The sequence below is a fragment of the Miscanthus floridulus genome, chromosome 1 (genome assembly GCF_019320115.1).
Source record: "Miscanthus floridulus cultivar M001 chromosome 1, ASM1932011v1, whole genome shotgun sequence".
NCBI classification, from domain to species: domain Eukaryota; kingdom Viridiplantae; phylum Streptophyta; class Magnoliopsida; order Poales; family Poaceae; genus Miscanthus; species Miscanthus floridulus.
This window is the reverse complement of record NC_089580.1, coordinates 21,268,136-21,295,914: the sequence shown is the minus strand read 5'-3', so window position 1 is coordinate 21,295,914 and position 27,779 is coordinate 21,268,136. Positions and strand designations below refer to the sequence as shown.

At 43.7% G+C, this 27,779-nt stretch overlaps 1 protein-coding gene and 1 long non-coding RNA gene across 2 annotated transcripts; both read right to left on the bottom strand.

The window, feature by feature from the left end:
• Positions 1-5,258: 5,258 nt before the first annotated feature.
• Positions 5,259-19,122, bottom strand: LOC136475505 (uncharacterized). The gene is made up of 5 exons (XM_066472983.1): positions 18,800-19,122; positions 18,390-18,498; positions 18,216-18,297; positions 5,609-5,694; positions 5,259-5,332 (listed from the first exon to the last, which is right to left on the bottom strand). The coding sequence occupies exons 1-5, from the start codon at positions 18,842-18,844 to the stop codon at positions 5,274-5,276; spliced, it is 381 nt and encodes a 126-aa protein (XP_066329080.1). The 5' UTR covers positions 18,845-19,122; the 3' UTR covers positions 5,259-5,273.
• Positions 19,123-25,972: 6,850 nt separating this feature from the next.
• LOC136475498 (uncharacterized) lies at positions 25,973-27,433 on the bottom strand. The gene is made up of 4 exons (XR_010763198.1): positions 27,160-27,433; positions 26,444-26,674; positions 26,174-26,370; positions 25,973-26,096 (listed from the first exon to the last, which is right to left on the bottom strand). It is a non-coding gene; the product is annotated as an uncharacterized lncRNA (long non-coding RNA).
• Positions 27,434-27,779: the final 346 nt, after the last annotated feature.

The window sequence follows — 27,779 nt, the reverse complement described above, 5'->3', positions numbered from 1 at the left end:
TAATAATAAGCAAAATTAACTAAACATATATGAAGTGAAATAACTGTATAGTAGTGCAGCATCGTCGAGACGTCTTCAACCGAAGGATCGCGCGCTTGCGATTCGCAGACCGCAGCCAGCAGCCGGCTTGGTTGCTAGGGCTTTCCCGCCGGTGGGCAGTTTATGTGCGGGCTGTTGGAGTGGCACGACGCCCCATCCACCACGCCTACCCCTGCCAGAAACCGCCGCGCTAGCTTGGAGCGCAGCAGCATCCCCGCTGGCACCAGCGCTCGGTCGCTCGTCTGCCGCGGCCGCGAAGAAGCGACGACGGCAGGCACGGCCCGCCCTGGCGTCGTCGTCGCCGGCGCAGACGAGAGTGCCGCGGCGGCGGCGGCGGCGGCGCCGGTCCTCCCGTCTCCCGCCACCTCCGTGCTGCAGGTGGGCGGCCCGGCGGTGCGGGCCACCTCGGCATCGAGCAGCAGCAGCTGGTGGTGCAGCGCGTCGTCGAGGTGATCGTCCGCCGGCGATGGCGATGGTGGTCTAGAGCACTCGGAGACCTGAAGTAGGAGGAGGCAGCAGACGGCGAGGAGCAGTGGGCGAAGCAGTCCGTGTACGGGGCGTGCCATCTTGCGTGCGCTGCTCTGCTCTGTGCGTGAGAAAGCTTATTCACCTGGCAGCTCGAGCTGTTGAAGAGATCGAGATAGGTGAAGTCTAATAACATGCGTTTTTTTATAGGGACACTGGGAGGCACGCGACTGCATGTGCATGCGAACTCGCGAAGTTCGTACTGCAATTTGCAACGCGAGGAGGCATTGCAAGGCAAGTGCGTCGTAACTTTGGCGCGCCGAAATGTGCTCGAATGGAAACTACGAACACATCACATGCACGTGGACGCTGCCTTCGCCGTCCGTATCGCTATCGCTAGCGCCGCCCACCAACAGGCAACAGGTCTCACAGTCGCCATTATATTATAGAATCAGAAATGGTAGACTATAAACCGACTGATGTTGTTTTATTATGACAAAAAACACTGTATCGTAGCTAAACGAACAGGGTGTATGATGTTATTAGTACTTGCCGGCAATTTCACGTGCGCTTCTTTGTCGGCGGTTTATGTAAGTACCGCACACCGCATGCACGCGCGCGGGCGCACGGCGAATGCGACATCCTGCATGTCGTGGAGAGCGGCGAATTTCGTCCACAAGGCGTTAAATTCTTGCAGTGAGACTGAAACGTAAGTACGCCAAATTTGACAGATCAAGATGCGCGTTTCAAGTGTCTTTCTCGGCCGGTTGGGTGAAATCTTCGGTGCTTACCAACTCCACTGCAGAAAGATGCAGATTCGCTTGTGAATTTCAACGAAGCAAGGCATGCGCTGCATTGTTTGACTGCCGCCCTGAGACTATACTCCTACGCTGCATGCATGGGCAGCCGCACGTACGTGTCACTGGGCGGTGCCTTGGCAGAGAAGAAGACGAGGGAGGTGGTGGTGACCGAGACCGGAACACCAAGGCCTGGCCTTCCAGTTGCTAGCGCCTAGCCGCCTAGCACTGAACACTGAGTGAGCAGGGAAGTTGTAAAAAAACTGGTGAGCGTGGGGATGGCCGACCGTGCAGTTTCCTGTACAGACTTTCAGGCATCGTTTGTCCCCTGCTCGTGGCGACGTCGCCCGACAAAACGGCTCCGGGTCGTCCTTACAAAATCAGAAATGCCGTCCGTTTAGACAGCTTGTACTACTTGCAGGTAATTTCACGCTTGCTTCTCGCCGGCGGTGGTAATGTACGGACGCGCGTGCGCACCACACACCGCGTGGCAACGTTTTTCGTAATGCGAGCGCCGAGTGGTGGTGCTGGTGCATGGACGCGTGAGTGCAGATGGATTCCTTTCCTCTGCAGTGAGAGTGTTGAAACGCCAAAGTTTGACAAATGGAAGATATAGTACGCGTCCCAATATCTCGGTCGAGATCGACCTGCATCTGCGCGTGGGCTGGCTGGCTATTATTCGAAGGCGCGCGCACAATGCCAGCGATCGGCACACGAGCGACTTGCTTCGCTGGTCCGCACGTGTGGGACGCTTTCTTCAGGGTGCGCTTCGGTTTGTTTGACTTGTGCTTCTGTCAACACGGTTGACGACACGTGGTGCTAGCTCCACGTGAGTACTGACAGTATGAGTTGACTTTGCCGTCGTGGCATGCATATGCATGCCAGCCTATGCCGCTCACGCAGTCAAGCCGCATGGACGGATGACGGGATGAGCCACAAGAGTCTCAGTTCATTTGCAATGTGATTTTTCGCCACATCTGTGGCCAGTGCCGGTCCTAGGATTTTAAGGGTCCTCTGGCGATTTCGTTGTAACGGTCCCTCTTGACCATGTATAAAATCTTATAATATATAGGCGCTAATTTTACTTTCAAAACGAAAACAAATTCAATAACATATTTTTAATTTAACATGTCTGATAATTATCAAGGAACAATATAGATTAAGCAATATATTTGTAGATGTATGATAATTATTGAGGAACAATATATTCATTTTCTTTTCACACCCATGACAAATGTTTTTTAGGTAACATTCTAAAATTCTAACACCTAAATGAGAAGAAAAATATGACTATATGGGTACAAAGTATTAGAAGTCTGAAATATTATACAAATAATTAATTTGGATTAAAAATAAAAAGGAAAAAATACATTGGCCCCGTTCGGCTTACCCCGTATTCGGCTTGTTTTTTCAGCCGGAACAGTGTTTTCCTCTCACAACAATTCAGCCAGAACAGTATTTTCAGCCAGTTTCATCCAAGATTCAGCAAGTCGAACGGGGCCCTTGGGCCTAAACAGCTGATCGGTGATCGCAATTCATAAGAAGCCAAGAATCAAGATGTCGTCGTCGTGGAGCCCTGCCTAGTCGCCGTCCTCGTGCGCCGTGTCCGTGTCTCCGGTAGTCTAGCTCTTCGCGGCGGCGAGGCTCGCCAGCTCCGCGTGTGTAAGGCGCACATCGCGAACTCACGATCATAGTGTGCTGTGTGCAGCGTGACTCCCCGCCTCCTCTCTACCCGAGAGCCGTGGGGAAAAGAAATTAGGAAAGAAATACCGATGTTGTCTTTTTAGGCCTCCTGACCAGTTCTATGTCTCTCTTCTCATTAGTTTGCTAATACCTAATGAACTATAGGACCTGAGGATTTGTATACCTAGGCTTGGGACCCTCCTCCGCACCTCGTGCCCTACCCCTAGGGCCGGCACTGTCTGTGGCGGTCATTTTCTCCACCTCAACTGTGGCGCCACAGCACAGAGTGGCATCCTATGGCCTAGAAACAAGCAAGCTCTATTGTTGGAGGATGTAGTGTTGCATGTAAAACTTTTCACTGAATAATCAATATTAGTAACTATATATTTATCTATTTTGCACATGCTCCCTCAGTTTCAAATTATAAGACTTGAGACTTGTGTGGCACAGCTTCATCATCGAGCTTTATGAGCTGTATAGAGTTGTGTTTTATGTCAAACAGAGATCTTTTGCAAACAGCTTCACATATGACAGGTGAAGCTTCTGGAAATCTACTCTCATATGGGATTGAAGTGGGATGAAGCTAAAAATAACACCCAAGCGAATAAGGAAGAAGAAGAAGAAATAGGAGAGGAGGGGAAAAGAGGGCATTATGGTTATTTTAACCGTTTTATCTACCATAAGAAGCTATTTTGCCAAACAGATCATCAGAATAGCTTTAGCTTCACCAGTAGAGTTGTCGTAGAGTTTAAAAAAAAAGTTGTGACAAACGAGACTTTGCTTTTCTATATTTATAGTTCTTATTTTATATCTAGATATATGAAAAATCAAAATAGACTTACAATTTGGAATAGAGTCGTTTATAGAGGTGAGTATACGTGTGTTGTGAGTGTTGTACTGTTTAATCGTAAAAAAATGGTACAACTTTGAAAGTCAAATGGTGGGAGGGAGAGACTGAAACACGTATCTTCTATGTATAGATACATAGACCAAGCAGGAGTAATAATAAATAGATCTATATCTATATCTACAAATAATAATAAAGATGTAAAATTTCTCTCCACCTATTTTTTGGTCCGGCCATCTCTTAACTAACTTTGTGGAAAACCGTCTATATCCCTTCTCTTTATATAACTAGGAATCCTTATCCAATTAGATCTCTCCCATTTCGAGTGAATAGAAATCTTAATCCAAATAGGAAAAATATGTCCCATGTCTATACGTTGCTGATGTGCTTCACTGAGTCCAAACAAATCCGAACATGCGCAGGCATCGCATAGCAAGGACCTGAGAGATACAAGAACTCGATTGCACGCGGCAAAAAGATGGATTCCGTGACCATCCCCTCAATCATAGAAGCATGCGGATATGATGGAAGGAATCAGTAGGAAAATGGGAAAAGAATTCCCTACCGCCTCCCAGTCATGAGGATGTGGATGTGGATTTATATTCATATCTATAATATATCTTTATCTTTTATACCCAAAAAATTTAATCTTATTTTTTCGTTCACCCCTCCCTACCTATCCGAAAAATAGATTTTTTTTTGTTTCCAAAATGTACTTACGTCCTTTTAGTCTGACTAGTATAGTGCCCGTGCTAACGCCACGGCTTCATTTCTGGGATAACAACCAGATATTTTTTCATACACGCAGTTATATGACATTGCATATAATCCAGTAAGCATAACAAGGCATAATAAGTCATGTCTCACCTCAACCATCTAACTTATTATTTGCTTAAGTAGGCCCTGGAGTTCTCCCCGTGCTAAAACTACAGTGGCGTCTAAAAAAATAAATCATAAAATTAAAATAAAGCAGAAAACTAAAAAATCATAAAACTAACGCCATGGAACCTTTTCAGCCTTAAGGCAGCCTCTGTATTCTAGACAGGTACAAGTGCCACCAAGGAATTTCGGCAATTCACTGAGCATTTTTTTACAAGGATTGACGACAAACATTTGGTAGAGTCTGGAGATGCAACAAATTAACCCAACAAATTACTCGGCCACTAACCTCCACAATCGCATCAGTGCCATACTCCCTCCCCCACTAAAGCATATCAATCCACATTTGATTTGCTTTGTCGATATCAAATTTCCTTGCTTTCATAAATCTACAGATCAGATTTAGCTGGATATATATAGCTCAGCATTATATGATAGTTATCATGTCTTGCAGGCAACAACTCATCCAAGGGTAGTGCTTGTCTAAATGCTTCAACAACTTGTAGCTCCTCTAGATCGCACACATCCTTGGTCTCCTGTTAGGCGAGGCGGCACCCCGGCGCCTAGCGCATAAGTGCGCCCAGGCGAGCGCCTAGGAGCGCCTTTTGAACATTGTACACACCTAAATCAGAAGTTTAGAAGTGACAGAGTAAGCTCAGTGAAGAACATGGATCAAACATACACTGGAGCTTAAAATAAAAAAGACTAATATTCATCAAGTGCAAAAACTAAAATCCTTCACATTAAGCATTATGGGAGCAAACATAAAAAAATAAACGGACCATGTCAAATAACAAAGGGATCAATATCTTATTCAAAAACTAAAATCCTTCACACCTCATAATCTCATTAATAATTAACAGCACAAATGCATTGCAAAGATGAATTGAGAATATACCAGGGCAATCAAACACAAGATAGTCATCATCCAAGTAGTTCTCCAGCTGTTCATCAAACCAATCATCCAAGCTGTCTTCTAGGTGCCTGAGGTTTTGTTAAGGAAACAGAAATTGAAAGCATAAAATCCTAGCAAAACAAACTCCATGAACATAGGGAACAATATCATCATGAATTACATTGTCATAAGTTAGCTAGATTAGTTCTTGATTTTAGCCAATCCGTCCTGCAACATTCTCTGTCATATCAGTGAACATTCAATGATTGCATGGCCACAATCTACAGGGCTTGTGTCTAATGGTCAAACAAATGAACGGCGGCCTTAAAAAATATGCAATAAATGTTGAAACTCAAAATATTAGTCTCACAGAGCAATAACCACTAGTAGAGAAATGACCTTTGATCCACTTTAAAATTTGGTTGTAGTCCCGGTATTTTTCGCGCCCAGGATTAGAGAAACCTTTAGTCCCGGTTGGTAGCTCCAACCAGGACTAAAGGTCCCTGCCCAACGGCTACTGCGTCAGGCTTTTGCTGGAGGGGACCTTTAGTCCCGGTTGAAGCTACCAACCGGGACTAAAGGTTCACTTTTACTCCCGGCTGGAGGCTCCGTCCAGGACTAGAAAGGGACCTTTAGTCCCGGTTTCTGTCTACAACCGGGACTAAAGGTCCCCTCCTATATACCCCTTGTTCCTCCCCGAGCCCGTGCCACTTCGAGCTCAGTGTTCTTGCTTCATCGCCGGCCTCTCTTCTTCCTCATCACCGGTGATCACAAGATTTCTTCCATTCCTCCATCGATTCTTTGGTTCTAAAGGTTACCAACTTTATACTCTCATGTTTCATCAGTAGCTTATTTTATTTTGTGGACTAGATATATGTGGGTTTTTTATGGTAGATTTTTTTATTTGTAAGCCATTTAAGCTCAAAATCACTTTAAAGTTTGCATATTTGGATGAAGGAAGGTTAAAGTAGTTATTCAAAACTAGTATCGAGCTTTCATTTCTAGCATGCATAGCACACTTCATGCTTTAGAGATATAGAGAATTTTAGAGTTTTTTTTATTTTATTTGTTTATAAAATGAGAAATTTATATTATATTAAAAATGAGTATAGAGAGTAGATGGCAACTGCTTCTGGGTCCTCAGCCTCTCATCGGGTTACAAAGCGACTGAGGCCGGACCTTCCTCTCATTGCATGCGGCAAGTGTGAGGAGAAGATTGTGATGGAGTACCGGGTGAGGAAGGAGTGTCCCAACAAGGGTCGTATCTTCTACAAGTGTCCGGATCGTAATGTGAGTTATTTTGTCGTATTTAATGATTATGGTTAATTTATACTTATTTTCATGATGATTGTGATTAAAGTTCTAATTTTTTGTTTTAATTTCAGTGGGATGGCACTGGATGTTTAGGCTGGTACTGGGAGGAAGAGTATGTTGAACACGTGCAAAACTCTCTTGCACAGGCGGCTACGGCGGCTGCTGATGAGGCAGTGATCCTGCGGAAGAAGCCCACAGATGTTGAACAAACGCATGATCTGTCTGTTTTAGTTGGGATTGGTCGCGAAATCCTTATGCTGCTGAAGTGCATTTTAGCTTTAGTTTTTTTAGTGGTAGTTGGGATTGTCTACATTATAGCGAGACTTTCATAAATTAATACCTTGTGTGGTGACATGCATGTCGTATAATTAAGTAATTATGTTCTAGGTTTTAATATGGTATGTATGTCATGTAATGCAGATGAGCCGGCATTAGATGTACAATGCTGATCGCCGCTCCCAAGAGTTCATTGAGGGCGTGCATTCTTTCTTACGTGTGGCCGAGGCAAACAAACGCGGTGGTTTCATGTGTTGCCCATGTGCCATATGTAAGAATTTAAAGGAATATGCTAGCTCAAGGAGTCTTCATTCACACTTGTTGAAGTCGGGTTTCATGCCAAACTATATCTGTTGGACGAAGCACGGAGAAACCAGGGTTGTAATGGAAGAAGGAGAAGAAGAACAATGGGACAATGATGACATTATTGCTGAATATGGGGCCTTCAATGATACTGCAATGGGGGAAGCTGAAGAAGAGGTAGGGGCAGAAGATGAGCCCGCTGATGATCTTGGTCAGGCCATTCATGACGTACAAAGAGAATGCGAAAGTGAAAAGGAGAAGATCAAGTTTGAGCGCATGCTAGAGGATCACAAGAAATTGCTATACCCAACTTGTGATACGGGGCAGAAAAGGTTGGGTACCACACTGGAATTGCTGCAATGGAAGGCAAAGAATGGTGTATCTGACAAGGGATTTGGGGAGTTATTGAAAATCCAAAAGAAGATGCTTCCTAAGGATAACGAATTATCCGCCACTACGTACGAAGCAAAACAGGTAGTCTGCCCTTTAGGATTAGAAATCCAGAAGATACATGCATGTCCTAATGACTGCATCCTCTACCATGGCGAGGAGTACGAGAAGTTAGATACATACCCGGTATGTCATGCATCACGGTATAAGATCAGGCGAGATGACCCTGATGATGATGGGGGCAAACGTCCCACGAAGAAAATTCCTGCCAAGATTATGTGGTATGCTCCTATAATACCACGCTTGAAACATCTGTTCAGAAACAAAGACCATACAAAGTTGTTGCGATGGCATAAAGAAGACCGTAAGGTAGATAATATGTTGAGACACCCTGCTGATGGGTCCCAGTGGAGAGCAATTGATAGAGAATTTCCGGAGTTTACAAATGACGCAAGAAACTTAAGGTTTACTTTAAGTACGAATGGTATGAATCCTTTCGGGGAGCAGAGCAGTAGTCATAGCACTTGGCCTGTTACTCTATGTATCTACAACCTTCCTCCCTACTTATGCATGAAGCGTAAGTTTATTATGATGCCAGTGCTCATCCAAGGCCCAAGACAACCTGACAACGACATCAATGTGTACCTGAGGCCACTAGTTGAAGAACTTCTACTTTTGTGGAACAGACCAGGTGTGCGTGTGTGGGATGAGCACAAACAGGAGCACTTTGACCTACGAGCATTGTTGTTTGTAACAATCAATGATTAGCCTGCTCTAAGTAATCTTTCAGGACAATCAAACAAGGGATATAATGCACGCATGCACTATTTCGAAGACATTAAAGTTATATTCTTGAAAAAATATCGAAAGGTCGTGTACCTTGGCCATCGTCGATTTCTTCCTGCGAATCACTCCTAAGAAAGAAAGGCAAGCATTTTAAAGATAAGACAAACCACCAGACCAAGCCAGGCAACCGAACTGGTGAGGATGTACTCAATATGGTCAAGGATATGAAAGTAGTATTTGGAAAGGCACATGGTAGCGAACCTATACCAAACGATGCTGACGGTCATACACCCATGTGGAAGAAGAAGTCTACATTTTGGGAGCTATCCTATTAGCAAGTCCTAGAGGTCCGTAGCGTGATCGACGTGATGCACCTAACGAAGAATCTTTGTGTGAACCTGCTAGGCTTCATGGGTGTGTATGGGAAGCCTAAGGACACACTTGAAGCACGACAGGACCTGTGGTGTTTGAAAGAACGAGACAACCTGCATTCAGAGAAGATAGATGATGAACGCCATTACTTAAGTCCTGCTAGCTACACTCTTAGCAAAGAAGAGAAGGAAAGCATGTTTGAATGCCTAGCAAGCATCAAGGTACCATCTGGATTCTCCTCGAATATAAAGGGTATAATAAATGTGCCAGAGAAGAAATTCCTAAACTTAAAGTCCCATGACTGCCACGTGCTCATGACATAATTGCTTCCCGTTGCATTAAGAGGAATTCTACCTCCAAATGTACGTCTAGCCACCGTGAAGCTATGTGCATTCCTCAATGCAATTTCTCAGAAGGCAATCGATCCAATGGATCTAGCTAAACTACAGAATAATGTGGTTCAATGTCTTGTCAGCTTTGAGTTGGTGTTCCCTCCTTCCTTCTTTAATATCATGACACACCTCCTAGTTCACCTGGTCAAGAAGATTAGCATTCTCGGGCCTGTGTTCCTGCACAACATGTTCCCCTTTGAGAGGTTTATGGGAGTCCCAAAGAAATATGTTCACAATCGTGCTCGACCAGAAGGAAGCATCGCCAAGGGCTATGGAACAGAGGAGGTCATTGAGTTTTGTGTTGACTTTATTCCTGACCTTGACCTGATTGGTGTTCCTGAATCACGACACGAGGGAGACTAAGTGGAAAGGGGACACTAGGGAAGAAACCATATATTGGTATGCAGGACAATTATTTTAATAAAACACACTACACAGCTCTGCAAAACTCCTCTTTGGTGGATCCGTATATCGAGACACATAAAGAGTTGCTCCGATCTGAGTTTCCAGGGAAGTCTGAAGCTTTGATTACGCGTCAGCACATGGAAACTTTCAGCGACTGGTTGCGAAAAGAATGTCAGGGTGATGAGAGTATTGATGAGCAACTTTATTTATTGGCTAGGCAGCCATCGTGGCATATCCTCACATACAAGGGGTACGAGATAAATGGGAATACATTTTACACACTAGCCCAAGATAAAAGGAGCACCAACCAAAACAGTGGTGTCCGCATAGATGCCACCTACCCTAATGGAAATAAGCAAACATATTATGGCCGCATAGAGGAGATATGGGAACTAAACTATGCACCTACTTTTAAGGTACCTTTGTTCAAGTGTCAATGGGTAAAGGCGACTGGAGGCGGGGTAGCAGTCGACAACAAGTATGGAATGACAACCGTGGACCTCAATAATATTGGGTACAAAGACAAACCATTCATCCTTACTAAGGATGTGAATCAGGTGTTCTATGTCAAGGACATGTCTACAAAACCAAAGAGAGAGAAAAACAACAATGACCCAATCAATGTGCCAAAGCGCCACATAGATCTTTCAGGGAGAAGAAACATCGTCGAAATTAAAGACAAGTCAGACATATCAGAAGATTATGAAAAGGATGACCGAATTCCACCCTTCACAGTGAACAAAGACCCAAGCATCCAGCTAAATGAAGAGGACACTCCATGGTTACGGTGCGATCATAACCAAGGGATATATGTTAAGAAGAAGTTCACTACTGTACCCGCTTGATATATATATAGTGATGTATTAGACCTATTATGTAATAATTGTGACTTCAGATTTTTTTTGTCGTGTTTTTATATTTTCTACGGTTTAAATGAATTTTCTGCTAGACGGTGGATTTCCCGTAGAGAATGTGTGATGAAAAACTAAATGATGAACGTTAATAAGATGTGAAAACTAATTTCCTGTCGAAAAGCAATAGTTTTAATGATTTTAATTAAGTAGTATATTTTTGCATGGTGCAAATTGTAATTATTATTTACACTATGTCAAATATTTATACAGTAAAACAAAAGAGTTTAGTTTACAATTTTTTGTTGTGTATAATAATGCAAAACCAAGTCCAAGAATTTTTTAATAATTTTTTGGATAATATTTTATTTATTAGGCAATTAATAACTCTCTGCATATTTATATAAAATAAATATATAAAAAAGGAAAAAACTTATGGAAATTGGAGAAAGCCAACTGCAGCCCCCCTTTACTCCCGGGTGGATCAACCACCCAGGACTAAAGGTGGAGCTGCAGTTTTCGTGGCCCGCCAAAATGCCCTGTACTCCCGGGTCGTGGCTACACCCGGGACTAAAGCTCAGACCTTTAGTCCCGGTTCTAACCATTGCTCGGGACTAAAGAATCTTGAGTCCCGGTTGGTATCTACAACCGGGACTAAAGGTCTCCCTTTATAAACCACGCCCTAGTTCTCTTCCTCTCTGTCTCCGCCACGCCGTCGCCTCATCTTCTCCACCAGATCGATCCAGCAGCGCCACCGCCCCTAGGCGACCACCCTAGCCTCGCCTCGTCACGCGCGCACGCTGTCACTGGCCCCATGCGCACGCGCGCTTCTTCTCCGGCCGGCCAGCGCGCCTCGCTCGTCCTCGCTGGAGCACACGCCGTCCTCGTCCCCGGCCCCCACCTCGCTCGTGCTCACCGGAGCGCGCCGAGCCTTCCCCATGCTGCCTCACCGAAGCTCGTCCAAGCCTTCACCGTGCGCGCTGCCTCATCGGAGCACGGCCGAGCCTTCCCCGCGCTGCCTCACCGGAGCTCGCCCGAGCCTTCCCTGCGCGCGCTGCCTCACCGGAGCGCGGCTGAGCCTTCCCCGTGCTGCCTCACCGAAGCTCGCCCGAGCCTTCCCCGCGCGCGCTGCCTCACCGGTGAGATGAATTCTAATTGTTAAAAAGATGACATGGGAAGCTATAGTTATTATTTTCATGTTGTCCCAAATATGGAGAAAATATCAAATTCAAGATTAGGATGGTAAATCCAGGCTTTTCTCGACGTGCTGCATACCGAACTCATTCGGACAGCTTCCATCAGTGTTTTGCCTGCTATAATCCGTGATACAATGTCCTGACAGTAAGGTTTTGAAAAAAAAAATCAGCATACATCCCCTCAAAACATAAAGGATAAAGATCAGTTCATGTTGAGATTTTACATACCTTAGGAAGTGACAAGAAATTAAGCTCATGTAATTGTGTTTGTTTAGTAAGTGTCAATCTTTTTTTCTTCGCTGGACAACCGGAGCACGCCCGAGCTTTCCCCGCGCTGCCTCACTGCAGCTAGGTATAAATGGAAACCAAGGAAAGATGTTGTTTGTTCACAAGTTTTGGCTGCTGATATGTTTTGGAAACCAAGGAAAAGATTATGCTATTTTCTCTTGTATGTGCCTGTCAATAGCATTTGTGTCATGTTACATTTGTGTCATGTTACGTCAACCAAAATAATGGACATGATTATGCTATTTTTTGATCTCTTGTATGCACCTGTCAGTAGCTTGAATCGATCATGAATGAACCATCAAATAAGGCAACCTAAACGATGCTCAGCGCTGGTGAAACCCCGTCGGATCGGATCGACCAAGCGACGGCTTACGTGATCTTAGAATTAATTTTTTCATGAAATGAAAAACTTAGAAAATAGTTAGAAAATTATAGAAAATCCGTACTAGTTGAACTTGCGGACCGTGTTCATCTCAGCTAGCATGTTCTCTGCCAAGCGGTAACGGATGTCAAGGAGGAGCTTTGATTCTACGAGGGAGAGCGGCAACGGTCGTGGAAGACCGTGTTCCCTTTCTCGTAGAATCGGAGCTCTTCCTTGGCTAAGTACGGTGCCGTCCGGTGGAGAAATGCTCGTCGAGATGATCACGTAAGCAAGATCAACTAGTACGGATGGTTATTTATTGAAACATGTTTTTGAGCTATAATTTGATGGATATTTGATAACTTCAGATCTACAAATGTCATCTACAAATGTTACTATCCTCGGCAACCTAAACTCCCACGAGCTCGCCGATATCAAGCAGGTCACTTAGAATTATTTTTTCCATGAAATGAAATACTTAGAAATCATGCCTTTTATTTTTTAGAATTAATTTTTCCATGAAATGAAAAACTTAGAAAATAGTTAGAAAATTGTAGAAAATCCATACTAGTTGAACTTGCAGACCGTGTTCATCTCGGCTAGCATGTTCTCTGTCGAGCAGTAGCGGACGTCAAGGAGGAGCTTTGATTCTATGAGGGAGAGCGGCAACGATCGTGGAAGACCGTGTTCCCTTCCTCGTAGAATCGGAGCTCTTCCTTGGCCAAGTACGGTGCCGTCCGGTGGAGAAATGCTCGTCGAGATGATCACGTAAGCAAGGTCAACTAGTATGGATATTTATTTATTTAAACATGTTTTATTTTTTATAGATATATCTAGTGGAGTAAAAGTTAGATGGCTGCCCCGAGAGACAACATGGATGAAGAAATGATGAATATTATCAACACCGGCACTCAATTTGCCGATGGTGACCAGCAGAATGTAGATGACGGGAGTCAATACCTGGCTCTTGAACATAACCAAGAAAATATTGTGTAAGAAAATACTGACGAGGTATATATATTTGAATATCTATCATCTATTATGTGTACACATGATATTTATTTATTCTTTTTTTATACATAGCCCTCTGGATCGACGACCACAACGGCGAAAAGCAAAAATATTTGAGGCCCGAAAAAGCCATTAGAGGGGCGCTACATAATATCAGAATTCAATATCGAGACAGGCGAACCACTTGATCCACATGCAAGGAAATTCGTGCAACACTGTGAGTACCTTATAAGGGACAGACTTCTGATCAGTGCCCATGAACGAAAGCAAAAGATCAACGAGCCTCATGTTAGTTTTGTTTCAGATCTTGATAAGAATTTAATTTGGGATGATATCCTTCAATATTTTACGTTGCAAGCGGATGATTATGATGATATCAACGATGATGAATTGAAGGAGCTAGTTCAAAAGTGGGCTATGAAAAAGATGGCCACACAATTCTAGACTTGGAAGAAATCCCTATACATGAAATACGTCAAGAAGAACCTAACGCCCAATTTCAACACTAGGGGCCCACTCGCGAAGTTGAGGCTCTACTGGAATGATTTTGTACAGTATAAGACATCGAAAGAGGGCGAGGAATGGGTGAGAAGGAACTAAGAGAATGCTCGATAGAAGGTATACCACCATGGCATGGGATCTGGTGGCTATGCGACTGCCATTCCCAAATGGGAAAAAATGGAAGCGGACATTCTTGCCAAGGGTATCACACCAGAATTACTCAATTGGCCCAAACGCGCGAAGAATTGTTTTTTCGCTCATGGGGGGAAGACTGGACCTAGAGACTGGGAAACTGGTTCATGGCCCAAAACTCGAAAGAGCAACACAAAGATTTTTCTTGTGCTCTATAAGCTAAAGCTATTGATGCGTTCAGACCCAATAGAGAGAAGGATGAACTGACGTATGCCATCGGGACTACTGAACACAGTGGCCGAATGAGAGGTTTAGGACAGAACAGTTCTTGGGAGCATGGTTTCCCTAACGACAGAGATACCTATAGAAGCCGACAGAGAAGGAAGGATAAGGAAGCAGCGCGGATCAACAGGTTGGAGGAATATGTTCGTGAGTCACGGGAGGCGTTGCTTCAAGCATAGGAGCGCGAAAAAAACATGCAAGCTAGAATGCAGGACGAAATCATAAAGCAAGTGCAAATAGCAATGAGTGCTCAAAGATAGGCATCAGATCCAGGAATCAACATTAATATTAGCCCCCCTGATCAGTTGAAAAGCAGCCGCGCTTCCACGGAGTTGCCAAATCAAGATGACGCAATGCTACGTTTTCCCGTGGATGACATCACTGCACCGTTTACATCATGTGAGCTACATATTTCAAAAGAGAATGCCACAATCATGGTGGCTCTCGGTGTTTTTTCTCCTCTAGATCCTACCAAGACACCAAGAATCCATGGGGCAATAATGCCACCTGGATATGTTAGTGTCTTAGTGGATAGAGTTAACAAAGGTTTTAGTGATCTGACTCTTGACATTCCAGGAGGTGATAGAGAGAAGACTCTAGGAGAAGCAGAGAAGACATTCATACTGCGCTACATCATTATTCTCGGGGTCTTTAGTCCACCGCCGCTTCCTTAATTGCCAGACAATAGGTGCGGACAAAAGTGAACGAATTTTTTTTCACTAATTTTCTATTGACATGCATGATTAAAAATAATAATTTCTTATACCTAATTATTCTTTTTTCTACTCACACAGCAGGGTCTCCGCCAACCTAAGTCCAATTATTTAATCTTCAGATCATCATAGTGCTCCGGGCAATCAGGTGGCAACGCCGCCACCGCCGCCACCTCTAAGGAGGTCTCCAACGCCTCCAAGGAGGTCTCCAACGGCTTCCCCGCCTCTCTTGATGACTAAGAAGAAGCCAGCTCCTAAGAGGTCCGCCCCGCAAATGAAGCCGTTGGCCCACCAGCCAGCAAAGAAGAAAGCCTCATCTAATCTAGTTATTCTCCAAAAACTATCTTACGAGAAAAGTGAAAAGGAATTAAATGCTGCAGTACAAAAAGATGTGGACAGTTTCTTTGAAAAAGTGAAAAAGCAACGAGAAGCGAGGGAGAACCCGGAGAAACCGTACTTCTACCTACCTCCAGATCTTCTAAGAAAGAAGGTGGACCAAAAAAAGTGGGAATCTCAAAACACCCTGCCAAAATCGGACTATGACCGCTCTCTCACCAAGTCGTTTGAGGCGGCGTAGAAAAAGACTAGACCAGGAAAAGGTGTTGCACAACTCGGACAACAATCGCAACAATCAGTCCCCCCTCTTGTCGTTTGTAATGAATATGGTTCGAACTTAGACTTAGACGTCGATTTTGAGGAGCTGACTCGGTTTTACGAGAAAATTGGTTTGGACCTTGCCCAAGTGCTCGTTGAAGGACCATCTGCTCCAAAAGTGGATCCTTGTAAGAAATTTGAACATGGAAAGAGTCTATACAACCCTGAGCCCTTAGGTGAACTGGGTACACAAATGTACCTGCTAAACAAGTGGTACATGGCGGCGTGTGAACAAGGAGATGCCTTTGTTCCTGTCAGAGTTAGAAACCAACATTACTTCCATGGCGATGACGTTATATATGTCGAGTTTGTAGAATTACACCAACTATGCCACCTGGACTCTCTCGACAAAAGTCTCATTAGCTGCTATTGTCTATAAGTGTGATTATTTTCTACTATTAAAGTGTATATATATAAAGCTACATGTATATATATAAATTATATATCCTCACACTATATTTTTATATATACAGATATGAGATGACAAAACTCAGAAAGTGAAAGGATAATGATGTTGGTTTCGTTGATCCAAATGTCGTATTCAAACACCCTAACCCCGCCTCAATAGAAAGCTGAACTCGAGAAAAATCTCATGAGGTTCTTAGTGAACCAACAAAGCAAGGACATACTCTTCCCCTACAACTTCAAGTGAGTGTTAAATAATTAATGTCAATCATATGGACATTTGTTCAATTATTTGCTTACTAGCTAAGCTATCTCCCATATATATATGTTGACTCTAGTTAATGTCGATCATATTTGTGTATAAAAACATATGCAACAATCACTGGATATTGATGGTCATCGATATGGCTAATAGTCGGTTGAGCATCTTAGACTCGTTAAGAAAAGAGCAAACAAAGTACCAAGACATGATAGATATTATCCAAGGGTAATTTAGTCTCTCTAGCAACTATATATACCCCAATCTCTTAAATGCAACAATTATTAAAGGCCAAATTAATTTTTTATTTTATTGGGCGTAGTGTTTGGAAAAGTTTCATTAAGGAACACCACATGAAATATTGCAAAGCGCCACTGGATGTAATCGTACACACACATAGACACACACACACACACACACACACACACACACATATATATATATATATATATATATATATATATATATATATATATATATATATATATATATATATATATATATAACTACTACCCTGGCTACAGAATAACTTATTCTATAGCCACTTTGAGTTACTATAATTACTATGTTAATTTACGAGATTATAGTAACTCCTTACTAAGTGGTTTAATATAACGTTATGGTAAATATTTCCATGTGTTATAGTAACCCAACTATCGTAAATATGTATTGACATTATGGTAAATTAGTATATAAAATTATAGTAAATGGAGGTGGCTATAGAATAACTTATTTTGTAGCCGGCTACTGAATAGCCTCTCTCTCTCTCTCTATATATATATATATATATATATATATATATACATATTAATATTTTTCCTTTAACTTTTATTGAAGACTCTATGATTGAAGGAAAAAGTCATACGACGTGACCAACTGAAAGCAATTCAAGAGACCATAGTAGGATTTCTTAATGACCAGATCCTCAACCCCGCCGGCGAGTTCTACAATGACGCCAACGAAACATGGAAGCCAAACCAGATGGAGTGAATTTGTTATCCCAAGGATATGATAGAATATACAATACAAGCTTTATTTGTAATATATATATATATATATATATATATATATATATATATATATATATATATATATATATATATAGACACACACACACATATTATATGTACATAAAATAACGTACAATATATGTATATGCATGTAATATATACGTTAGTTTCATACTTTAGTTTCTATAAAATGTTCGAACATTATAAACGTGTACAATACGTATATTACTAGCAGCGTAGAATGCGTATTCGAAAATCAAAACGAATCATCAATTGAAAATAAAAATAAAAAAAATAAAAAAAAGAAAACATTTAGTCCCAGTTGGTAATACCAACCAGGACTAAAGGGTCGCCCCACGTGGCCAAACCGGAGGCCACTTTAGTCCCGGTTGGTCTTACGTCCCGGGCGAGAAACCGGGACTAAAAGAGGTGCCCTTTAGTTCCGGATTCGAGCTCCCGGTTGGGAAACCGGGACTGAGGGGGTTTCCCAACCAAAAGTAAAACCCGTTTCTGTATTAGTGAACCAAGTGCAAATAAAAGGTAACGCAAATCCAGTTTCAGCACCTAACAGCCTGGTTTTGCATCTCCAACCCATTAACAAGCAATAAGTGTAAAAATGCACCAGCAACACGGCCATTAGTTCAGAACTAATCAACTAAATAGCTTTGGCTATAAAATAAACAAAAATAATGCTTAAATAGCAGGATACTCCATGCAGTAGATGAGACCGCCATTTGGCCCCAGCCCAATCTCCTCCATAACATCATCCAATGAAATCAGCTCTCTGATATCTGCCAAAATGCAAGGCAATAAAAAGTAAGTGAGAACAATACTTTACTGTAGGTAAGAGCTTTACATTGTAACACATAAGCAGAAAAATTACCCATATCTACAGGATAGTCGAAGTGCTCAGCAGCTGGATCGAGATTGACAATATGAATTGTCCTGCCCACAGTCTGGCAATGGTCGTACAAACTGGAGCAATAAGTTGACTGCAAACACACCACAAGTGACCAATTAGAGCAAGCTATCATCAACTCCTCCTTAATCAGACCCTAAACCCCCAGTGTGGCAAGAAACCCTACCAGGTTACTACGAATACGAAACCAAGTATACCCGATCGAAACAAGCAGGAACAGAAACATGATATCGGAGGGGACACCATCAGAACCCTAATCGAACTGAGTCGTTCCCAACTCTGACTAGCGCCAGCGGGCGAGCAAAGCATCCCGTTTCCCAAAGGTAAGCGCGAGGGGGAGAGGTCCGGGAGTCGGGGTGGAAGGGGACCGGTACCTTGCCGCTTCCAGAGGGGCCGATGACGAGCTGCGCGTATCCCATGGCGGCGCGAGGGCGGCGGATCGAAGCGAGTCGGCCGGAGGGGTTGCGAGTGTAGTAGGACCTAAAAGAGCTGGAGGTGGGGCGTGCTACAGGAGGAGATGTTGGGGGTGGAGAAGCGGGGAATCAGAAGGCGGAGGAGATGGCGGCGGCGAGGTAAGCGGCGCACCAAACGACGGCGGCGAGGAGGGTGCTGATTAGGGCGGACAGGGCCATCGACGTCGCGTTGGGACTACCCTTGCTGCCCTCAAACGCACTTGCTCAAATGGTCTGGGTTTGGTTCACGCGGCCGCTCGGGCTTTTTTTGCGGCAGCCTCGTTGATGAGTCGGTTCTGGAGTCGGGGGCGTGGCCGTGATGTGGACCGTGGAGACGTATCGCCGTTGGCTTGCTGTGTCGCCCGTGTGCCGGGCGGTCCACGTTCCAGCTCGGTATGGAAATCTGCCATCTCGTCTCCGCGATGGCGCGATGCAAAACAACCACATTGTCGGACGAAATGAACTTTTATGAAGATTGAAAGGAAACCCAAGGTGGCGTGAGGCATGACCGTACAATGCAGTAGTGATTGAGAAGATCAGAACATTAAGGCCTAATTTGAAAACTCCAATCTCTCCAGGATCATGGACTTTTTTTTAGGTGGGTAATCCATGAGGATATCATTCTAATTATCATTCTAGTTCTTAATAGGAATTTTCCATCCCTAGGTTTTGCTCTCCCTAGCTTCCAAAAGAGACCTAAAGAGTCTACATGCAAGAAAATAGCTTGGTCATTGCTCCCTCTATTCCTAAAAAAAAATATCAGACAAATCTAACAATTTTAAATTTGACTAAGTTTATAAAAAACAGTATTAACACAAATAAATTTATCATGAAAATCTATTTCATAACTAATCTAGTAATATTTCTTACATATTTATAAGTATTAGTGCTTCTTTGTATATATTTAGTCAAATTTGTATTTTTTTACTCCTGAAGAAATAATATTTTTATTTTTTATACAATTAGGGTGGAGGGAGTACTCCCTAGCGCTTCCGTGTAGGGCTGGATATCGAGCCAGCTCGACTCGGCTCGGTTCAGCTCGAGTTGGCTTGTTAGGCTAACGAACCAGAGCTTGGCTCGGCTCGTTACCAAGCTCGAGCTGGCTCGTTTAGCTCGCGAGCTACTACAAAAAAATAATAAGACACACATGTTTATAATATTTATGCTACATTAATTTCAGAAGGTGATGTTCACTATTATGCAACCATACATGATTAATATATATCATATTCATCAAAAATATCAACCATGCAACATAATTGGTCCATCCATGATCATGCAGTTCCAGCATACTAACTAATTGCTTACCACCACAAACTTAGAAAAATCCACAGATTCAATGTCAGCATCATCATCTTCTCTCTGCAAAACAATCCATAAAATCAACATTTAAGTACCACAACCATTATAAAATTAAAATTCATATGAAACAGTTGAAAATAAGGATTACATACTAATAGAATAGGTGTACACTTCTAGGTCAGCATCATCATCTTCTGAATTCATGGTCGTGGGCTGATAGGCCTCAGCTCGCGAGCTGGCTCAAGCTGGCTCGTTAAAATAGCGAGCTAGACTTCCAACTCAACTCGTGAAAAAGTTAAAACGAGCCGAGTCGAGCAGAGCTGAACTGACCACGAATCGAGCGAGTTGGCGAGCCGTGATTATTTTGTCTAGCCCTACTCGGTGCTAGTAGGCGCTAGCAACAGGAAGCCAGGCCTTGCTATTTCGGCATCGGCCATGTTCGATTTCCCATGACTAAAATTTAGCTACTAAAATCAATGACAAAACTTTAGTCACCCCTATTTGGTTATAGTGATTAAAAGTGACTAAAGGCCATTAAAGCAGTTCAACAAAGACCAAACTACCCATAATAAATGCCTAAATCAGGGTGGAGGACCAATAATAATGAGGGGCAGCCCTTGTCCGTTGGGCGCTTTAGCCCACTTTTAGCTACTCTTTTTAGTCAGTTTATTTGGCAGTTTAATAGCTAAAGTGACTAAAGTGGTATGTCTTCACAAGAACGAAGGCCCCGAACTTGGGATTCCGTGTGAGAGTAGCGACTTAAAAGAGCGAGTTGTTGAAGCAAAACCTACGAACTAGTTTCTGAGCAGTCGTGAGTCAAGTGGAATAGGCCTAAAATGCGAATTAGGTTGAAAGACATCTTGCTTAAGACTTCCATAATATAGTCATATGTTTGAACCGAGAGAGCTTCAATTTCCAATAGTGCTAGGACCGGCCTGTTCGACTGGTGCCGGCAGAAGCTATTTTGTCGTAAGAGAAAAATACTGTAGATTCTAGCTGATAAGCTGGCTGATAAGTTCAAGCGAACAGGCCCTGTGTTCCATATCCATTATCTTTTCCTTGTCTTTCTTGTCGAATAGAAAGCAAATATATGTTGTGCAATAGAGCATATGTCCTATATTTCTGCCTTCATTCATCTTACCATACTTCTTATTTCCTCCTACTGTAACCTGAACCAGCGAGAGCTCAAATTCCTATGAGAAAAGTGAAACGTATCTTCCTACGTTCCTACACACTGAGCAAGGTTAAAAAGATGTCTAATGCTTAAAGGATGGTTTCATGGATATCAATGGATAGGACATGGGATATCTATAGATACAGGGTGTTTGGTGGGATGGACAAGCTGAATCTAGATATCCACAACAGGGAATATTCTAGGTAGATGCTAATATTCTGGCTCTAAAAAATCTGGCGGATAAGGATATCCACATGTTGATTAGCGCATGTTTCGTGTGACAATTAGAGTAGTATAATGCTAATTAACATATTTTATTTTTTATTAGTGATTATAATGACAAGATTAGTGTCAATGCATATTTATTAGGGTATAATTAGTTATTATTATTTTTAAATAGTAGATATAATTAATCAGGTATTCTCATCACATGTAATTTCATCCATCCAACCAAACGGACAATATCCCAGAATTCATAAATGGTTGTATCCCGTCCTTAAACCAAAACACATCCTTGCTAACGCTTCGACGGTGGCGGGCAGTTTACGTGCACATCGTGCGAGTGGCACGACAGCTCCCGACGACGTCTCCGACCGTCGTCTCCATGCTGGGCAGGTGCGCGTCGTCCTCGGCGTCATGGCGGTGAGCAGAGGGTAACACCGCGGCTTTCTCCCGCGGAGACGATGGTTTGGCGCAGTCGGAGAGCTGGAAACGGTGGCAAGCGAGCAGCAGGAGCAGCATCAGCATCGTCGCGTGCACGGGGCGTGACAGCTTCATCATCTTGTGGACCGTTGGACGTGTGCCGTGTGTCGTTCGTTGTGCACGGCTTGCCTCCGTGCCACTAGGACCAGTGGCGGAGCGTGAATCAAAATTAAGGAGGGAACAATTATACAGTAGCATCTTTGAACTACCACTTGAGAGTAGCTAGTTGTTCTGCTGCAAGTGTATTCACTACTAGAGAAACTGGTTTTAGTCCCGGTTGGGAAGGTCCTTTAGTCCCGGTTGTTCACTACTAGAGAAACTGGTTTTAGTCCCGGTTGGGAAGGTCCTTTAGTCCCAGGTCTGGAACCGAGACTAAAGGTCACCCACGGAAGAAAAAAATAAAGGAAATCCTCAAGGCCTCGCTTGCTCTACGTGAGATTCGAACCCAACACCTCTCTTCTCGCGCGTAGGTACATTACCAACTCAACTGCACACCACTTGTGACAGAGTCATGTGCGCTCTCCTTTTGAATAGACTCGTGGGAGACCTTTAGTCCCGGGTAAAAGACCTTTAGTCCCGGCTGAAGACACCAACCGGGACTAAAAGGTCACCCTTTAGTCCCGGTTGGTGTTACCAACCGGGACTAAAAGTTGGTGAACTTTTACTCCGGGTTGGTGACACCAACCGGGACTAAAGATGACTTTTAGTCTCAGTTGGTATTACGAACCGGGACTAAAAGTCCTTTAGTCCCGAACGCAAAAAATATCGAGACTAAAGGCTAAAATCGAAGTGGGTGAAATGTCTGTTTTCTAGTAGTGATTATTTATTACTGGCACGGATATACTCATATTATTACTATTGTATCTCTACTATTGTATGGCTAACTTATTTGCTCGGATAGTCATGCAGCTTTGCATTAGCTAGCATGGCAGAGCTTGCACATCCGCAGCATATATCCTCATTTTTTTTACGGAGCAAGAGGGGCCGGAGCCCTCTATGGCTAATATGTGGCTCCGCCGTTGACTGCGACGATGACTACTGGAGAGTGGAGAGTCGTTAAACTGAGCTCGATCTTAATATGCATAAGTGAAAAATCATGCACTGCATGCACATACATTGGCCGATGGGGGCGTGTGCATTTTATACTAGTGCGTGGCTAGCTGACTAGACCGGAGAGCCGTGCGACTTGCGTCGAAGGTTAAGAGAGCAACGCGTGGGTAAGTACCAAAGTTAGAGGGGTGTTCCTTCATGGCTTCATTCACAAGGTACCTGCTCCCTCCCTCCCAAAATATATATCGTTTTTGTTTCCCAAAAAAACAACTTTGATAAAATATATATTAAAAAATATTAATATTTATGGTACATAATTGGTATTATTGGAAAAAATTTTGAATCTAGTTTTTTAATAAATTTTATTTGAAGATACAAATATTATACGTATTTTTTACAAATTGAGTCAAACTTGCGTCACGGAAACAAAAAAAAAGCGACAGATAATTTGGGAAAGAGAGAGTGTGGTCTATGGAGTTGCTACAAAACCTGGTGAAATTTTTACTCATGACCCAATCACACGCTTTCAGAACCAGACAAAAGTTGAAGACACCCACGCTTGTGCTATAGGCCCTGTTTGATACTCTAGCACAGCTAGAGGTTAGAGTTAGTTTCTATCTCAGAACTAACCCTGAACTAACTATAGCCTAAGAGATGTTTGGATAAAGGGTTAAAATGATAATAAATGTGCTTTCCAAATCATTGGTGCGGTGAAAGTAGAGAGAAAACAGTGGACCCCACCTCAAATAGCCTCAACTAGCCTAAATAATCACCTCTTTGGGGGATAGTTTTTTAGGATGGGCTAATTACAAATAACCCACTCTAACCCTCCTGTTTAGCTACTTTAAAGCTAGTTGAGCTCCAACTAACTCAAACTAGCTATAACCCATGGATCCAGGGCCATAGCTGCAAGTGTAGCTACTTTTATCGATGGATGACGATGGAACACGCTGCACGTGGCGCATCACTGGTATATTGCTACGTCTGTCGCGCCGTGCGAGCTAGCCAGCGCTGCATGGAAGTACATTTCCATCGAAACTTACGACCAAAGCAACTGGTACCGGAGCGAGAGCGAATTTGCAGAGACATTTCGTTTGACTGGGGGAGAGATGAAACTGATAGGCGGCGCAACGTCGGTGGGTTGGTGAACTTTTCGTGCGTGGCCTCAGTCAGAAGATTCGCACTTGAATATACCCTACTCCTACGACATCTGGGAAATTGTCCTGAACCACAGTCCACGGAGTACTTCAGTGTACTAGTATAATGTCCGTGCTAACGCAACGGATTTATTTTAGAGACGCACATGAAAACAACCAATGTTTTTTTCCATAGTTCAACTTTTACACAATATCTTTGAGCATGTATACAATCCGCGAAACTAAGAAGTCATAGTACAGTATAATCAGTGATTGCAGCAAACTCAGGGGCCACGTCAGCTTCCTCCTCCTGCACCTTTGCTTCCTCTAGGTCTACGTAGAAGAATAGATCAACCTGCAAACAACATTCTCATATAAGAATGCAAAGGTTACCAAAAAATCTGGACTCATTACATCTCCAATGTTATTTTGAACAGCGTCATTAGCTAGCATACCATGACTTCCCACTTGTGCCCAGGGAGGATAGTGCCCCTCATCTGCTGCAGAACTATCCTGGACAAAAGCCACAACAGGCATCCAATGCTATTCCTCCCCCTGTTGTTTGCTGGGATGCCCGACATCATGTACCCCTCTTGATATTCAGTTTATTCTCATGGCATCACAAATAATCAAATACCAAAACACATAATTTAAACTGATAAACAGTGTTTGAAGATCGTGATCCTCTAGCCCATTACCAAGAGCCCCACAGTCATCGCTACAAAGAGGGACAACCACAGGGTCTCGCCGCCCAACAAGCTGTCAGAGGATAATGAAATTTCGTCTGCATCTTCATCAGGCTACCCAGGTCGTCGTGGATGGGTGACTGAGCTGGAGAAGTATGGCAACCTGGCGAAGGGGCCGGGAGCTTCAGCTACAGGATCGACACCGGCCTAACCAAGTGGCAGCGGCCAAGGAGGAGAGGGGGTAGCAGGAACACTACGGCCAGGACGCCAGTGTCAGAGACATCAGCCCTTACAAGAACCTCGTCAGGTTCACCTCCAGCTCCTTCAACCTCACAGCCTCACAGGCTTCTCAGCCTCGACCCTGCTAACCAAGCTGAGCACTACAGCATGTGGATTGTGGACTTGCGGCCTCTGAATCACCACCAGAAGCTGGCACTCTGGCTCAGCTCAACGTCTACAACCCCGCATCATGCATGTACTTATGTGTCTGTCTCCTTCAATTCATATGCACTGCAAATACTTGTTCAATTTCAGTCAAAGATTCCTTTTGTGTGCATTTCGACTAATGAAGTAGTTGAATGCCATAACTGTATTTCACATGAAGGGAATTCTGCAGCATGGTTTGCCTTTAAACTCAAATAAACAAATTGTACCATTTCTTATGCATATGTCTTCTGTAGCCCCTTATTATCCCACATTGATGAAAAAACAAACAAACAGGATATAGAAAGAGGTGTTGTTGTTTACGTGATCCTTGCCAGCGAACAGGTTGACGACGAAGGTGGGGATCTTGTCCATGAGCCCGACAAACAAATAGACATAGCTTTTATGCATTTGAGGCTAAGTCTAGTACTATACCACTATGTTCTACCCGTTCCAACAGGTCTATCTAGTTGCAGTGCTATCATTCTTGATAAACTAATTGAACTATTTTTTCCAAAGCAACCTAATGTCTGCCTTTGCCTAAAACACAAGCACAGGACACACATTGGTATATTATCAAACAGGAGGTGTTGATAAAAAAAAGGAGGTGAGCAAGCAAGTTACCTGAATAGGTGATAGATCCCGCTTGCCACTGGCCACTCCATGCTCTTGTTCACAAACATGTAGCCAAGTAATGCCATGTTTGTCCTTATGGTCTTGAGGTTCCCATAGGTCCGATGGGCAAACTGAGATAAAAAAATGTTCTAGCAACGACTGCAAATTAAAAGAATAAACTAAAAATAAAAAGGACATGGAAACTTACCAAAGCATTATGTATTTTTCCAGGAGATGCAGCGATGAAATATTGCTATGCATGCTGATATAATAGTCAAGAGCTGCTAGAACTGAAGCCTTCCCTTCAACATTAGCAAGTTCCTCTTTGGATGCAAGGCTCCTTTAATCCTCCATTAATGGAAATATTTTGCGCAAGCTAGAGATCCTGGCTTCTCCACCACATACCTGAATATGTGAGGCATGTTAAAACTTTCTGATTTACCCAGCAAGATTAAGTTAGTGCACAGAAGAGTCAAACCTTGTGAGAGCAAGACAGAGTTGAGTTCTGCTGTCAAAGCCAAAGGCTACCAGAAACAGCCCAATCTCTTCTGGGGTGAACGCACAACGTCCTGTGTTCCGAAGCTCCTCACTAGTTAGCTGTGAGTTTAATACCCTCCCTGGCCATATATATAACTTTCCTGTACTTAGCGAGAGCTAGGTGTTCAGCTCTCCCGCCTCTAAAGTCATAGGCAAAATGTGCAGCCATATCCTGAAAAGTATAGGTCAATTTGCAATATTCTCAAGAGCACCAAGATACACAAACACCATCTTGCAGAAAATGGTAATCAGGTAAGAAAAGCCGCCTTCGTAAGACATTTTGCAATTTCAGACCACTTTTGTAGTTGTGTCCAATAACTTTTTGAGTATGCATGATAGTGACAACTGACAACCAATTAAATATTAGAATAAGGAAATCATTCCTATCCTATTTGGATGCTGCTGCTGGCTGCTGTCACATGGTAAGGTAACTTCAATTTCAACATCAGGATGTAAGCAAATTTTGTTGATTGGGAAACTTTGAGTGCAAAGCAAACAGAACTGCAGGTGCAGATCCAGTAAAGGTCATGGGAGTGCACATGTACGCATGATAATCTTTGAAAGGGATCGAAGTTAGCGGGCATAATACTTGCATCCTACCAAGGTGACTCTAGAGGAAACATTTTGGTGATCAGGCTAGGAGCACAAGCAACACACCTCAATGGACTTGGCGTTTGCGGCGTCCAGCGTCAACAGCGTCCGGAGTCGGCAGCGTCCGGCGTCGACAGCATCGACGAGCGCCTGGCGTGGAGCAATAGCCGCGACCTCAGCGCCTGGCGTGACGGAGCAGGGAGCGGTCCGGCTGCGCGTCTGGCGTCGTCGAGGCGGCGCCACGCCGATCTGAGCACCTGGCATGACGGGGAACGGGGTAGGACCTGAGGAGGGACCTGGCATGACGCGAATCCAATTCCTGTTTGCGAGTCCCTCAGAGAGCCCGCTGGGATCGCTGATCTTGAGAGATCAATCTTCCAGGTCGCGTCCTGCTCGGCTTGCTCCCGCGGATTTCGCGTTACTGGTGCCGCATCTTGGAAGCCGCGGCCACCGTCGTAAAGACCCGTCTGGACTTGTGCAGGTGCGGAGGCAGGAGATCGAGCGGAGGTGGACTCCGCGTGGAAAGAGCCGCGGATTTCTCGTGCGTCAATTTTTCTCGCGTCAATAGTCCTTTTCCCGCGACGCATGGAGGGGGAGGAGGAATACTATACAAAATCAGCTGATCGTTGGATCGTGCGTGAGTAATGAGAGAGAATATTGAGGACAGATCTGGACGGTTGATTCGG

Excerpts from the sequence above, each read along its gene's own strand:
- LOC136475505 (XM_066472983.1), bottom strand. The coding sequence starts at position 18,844 with ATGGGATACGCGCAGCTCGTCATCGGCCCCTCTGGAAGCGGCAAG. Across the intron at positions 18,298-18,389 it reads CGACTATCCTGTAGATATGG|ATATCAGAGAGCTGATTTCA; the intron begins GTAATTTTTCTG and ends GCATTTTGGCAG. Across the intron at positions 5,333-5,608 it reads TCTTGTGTTTGATTGCCCTG|GTGTGTACAATGTTCAAAAG; the intron begins GTATATTCTCAA and ends CTTCTGATTTAG.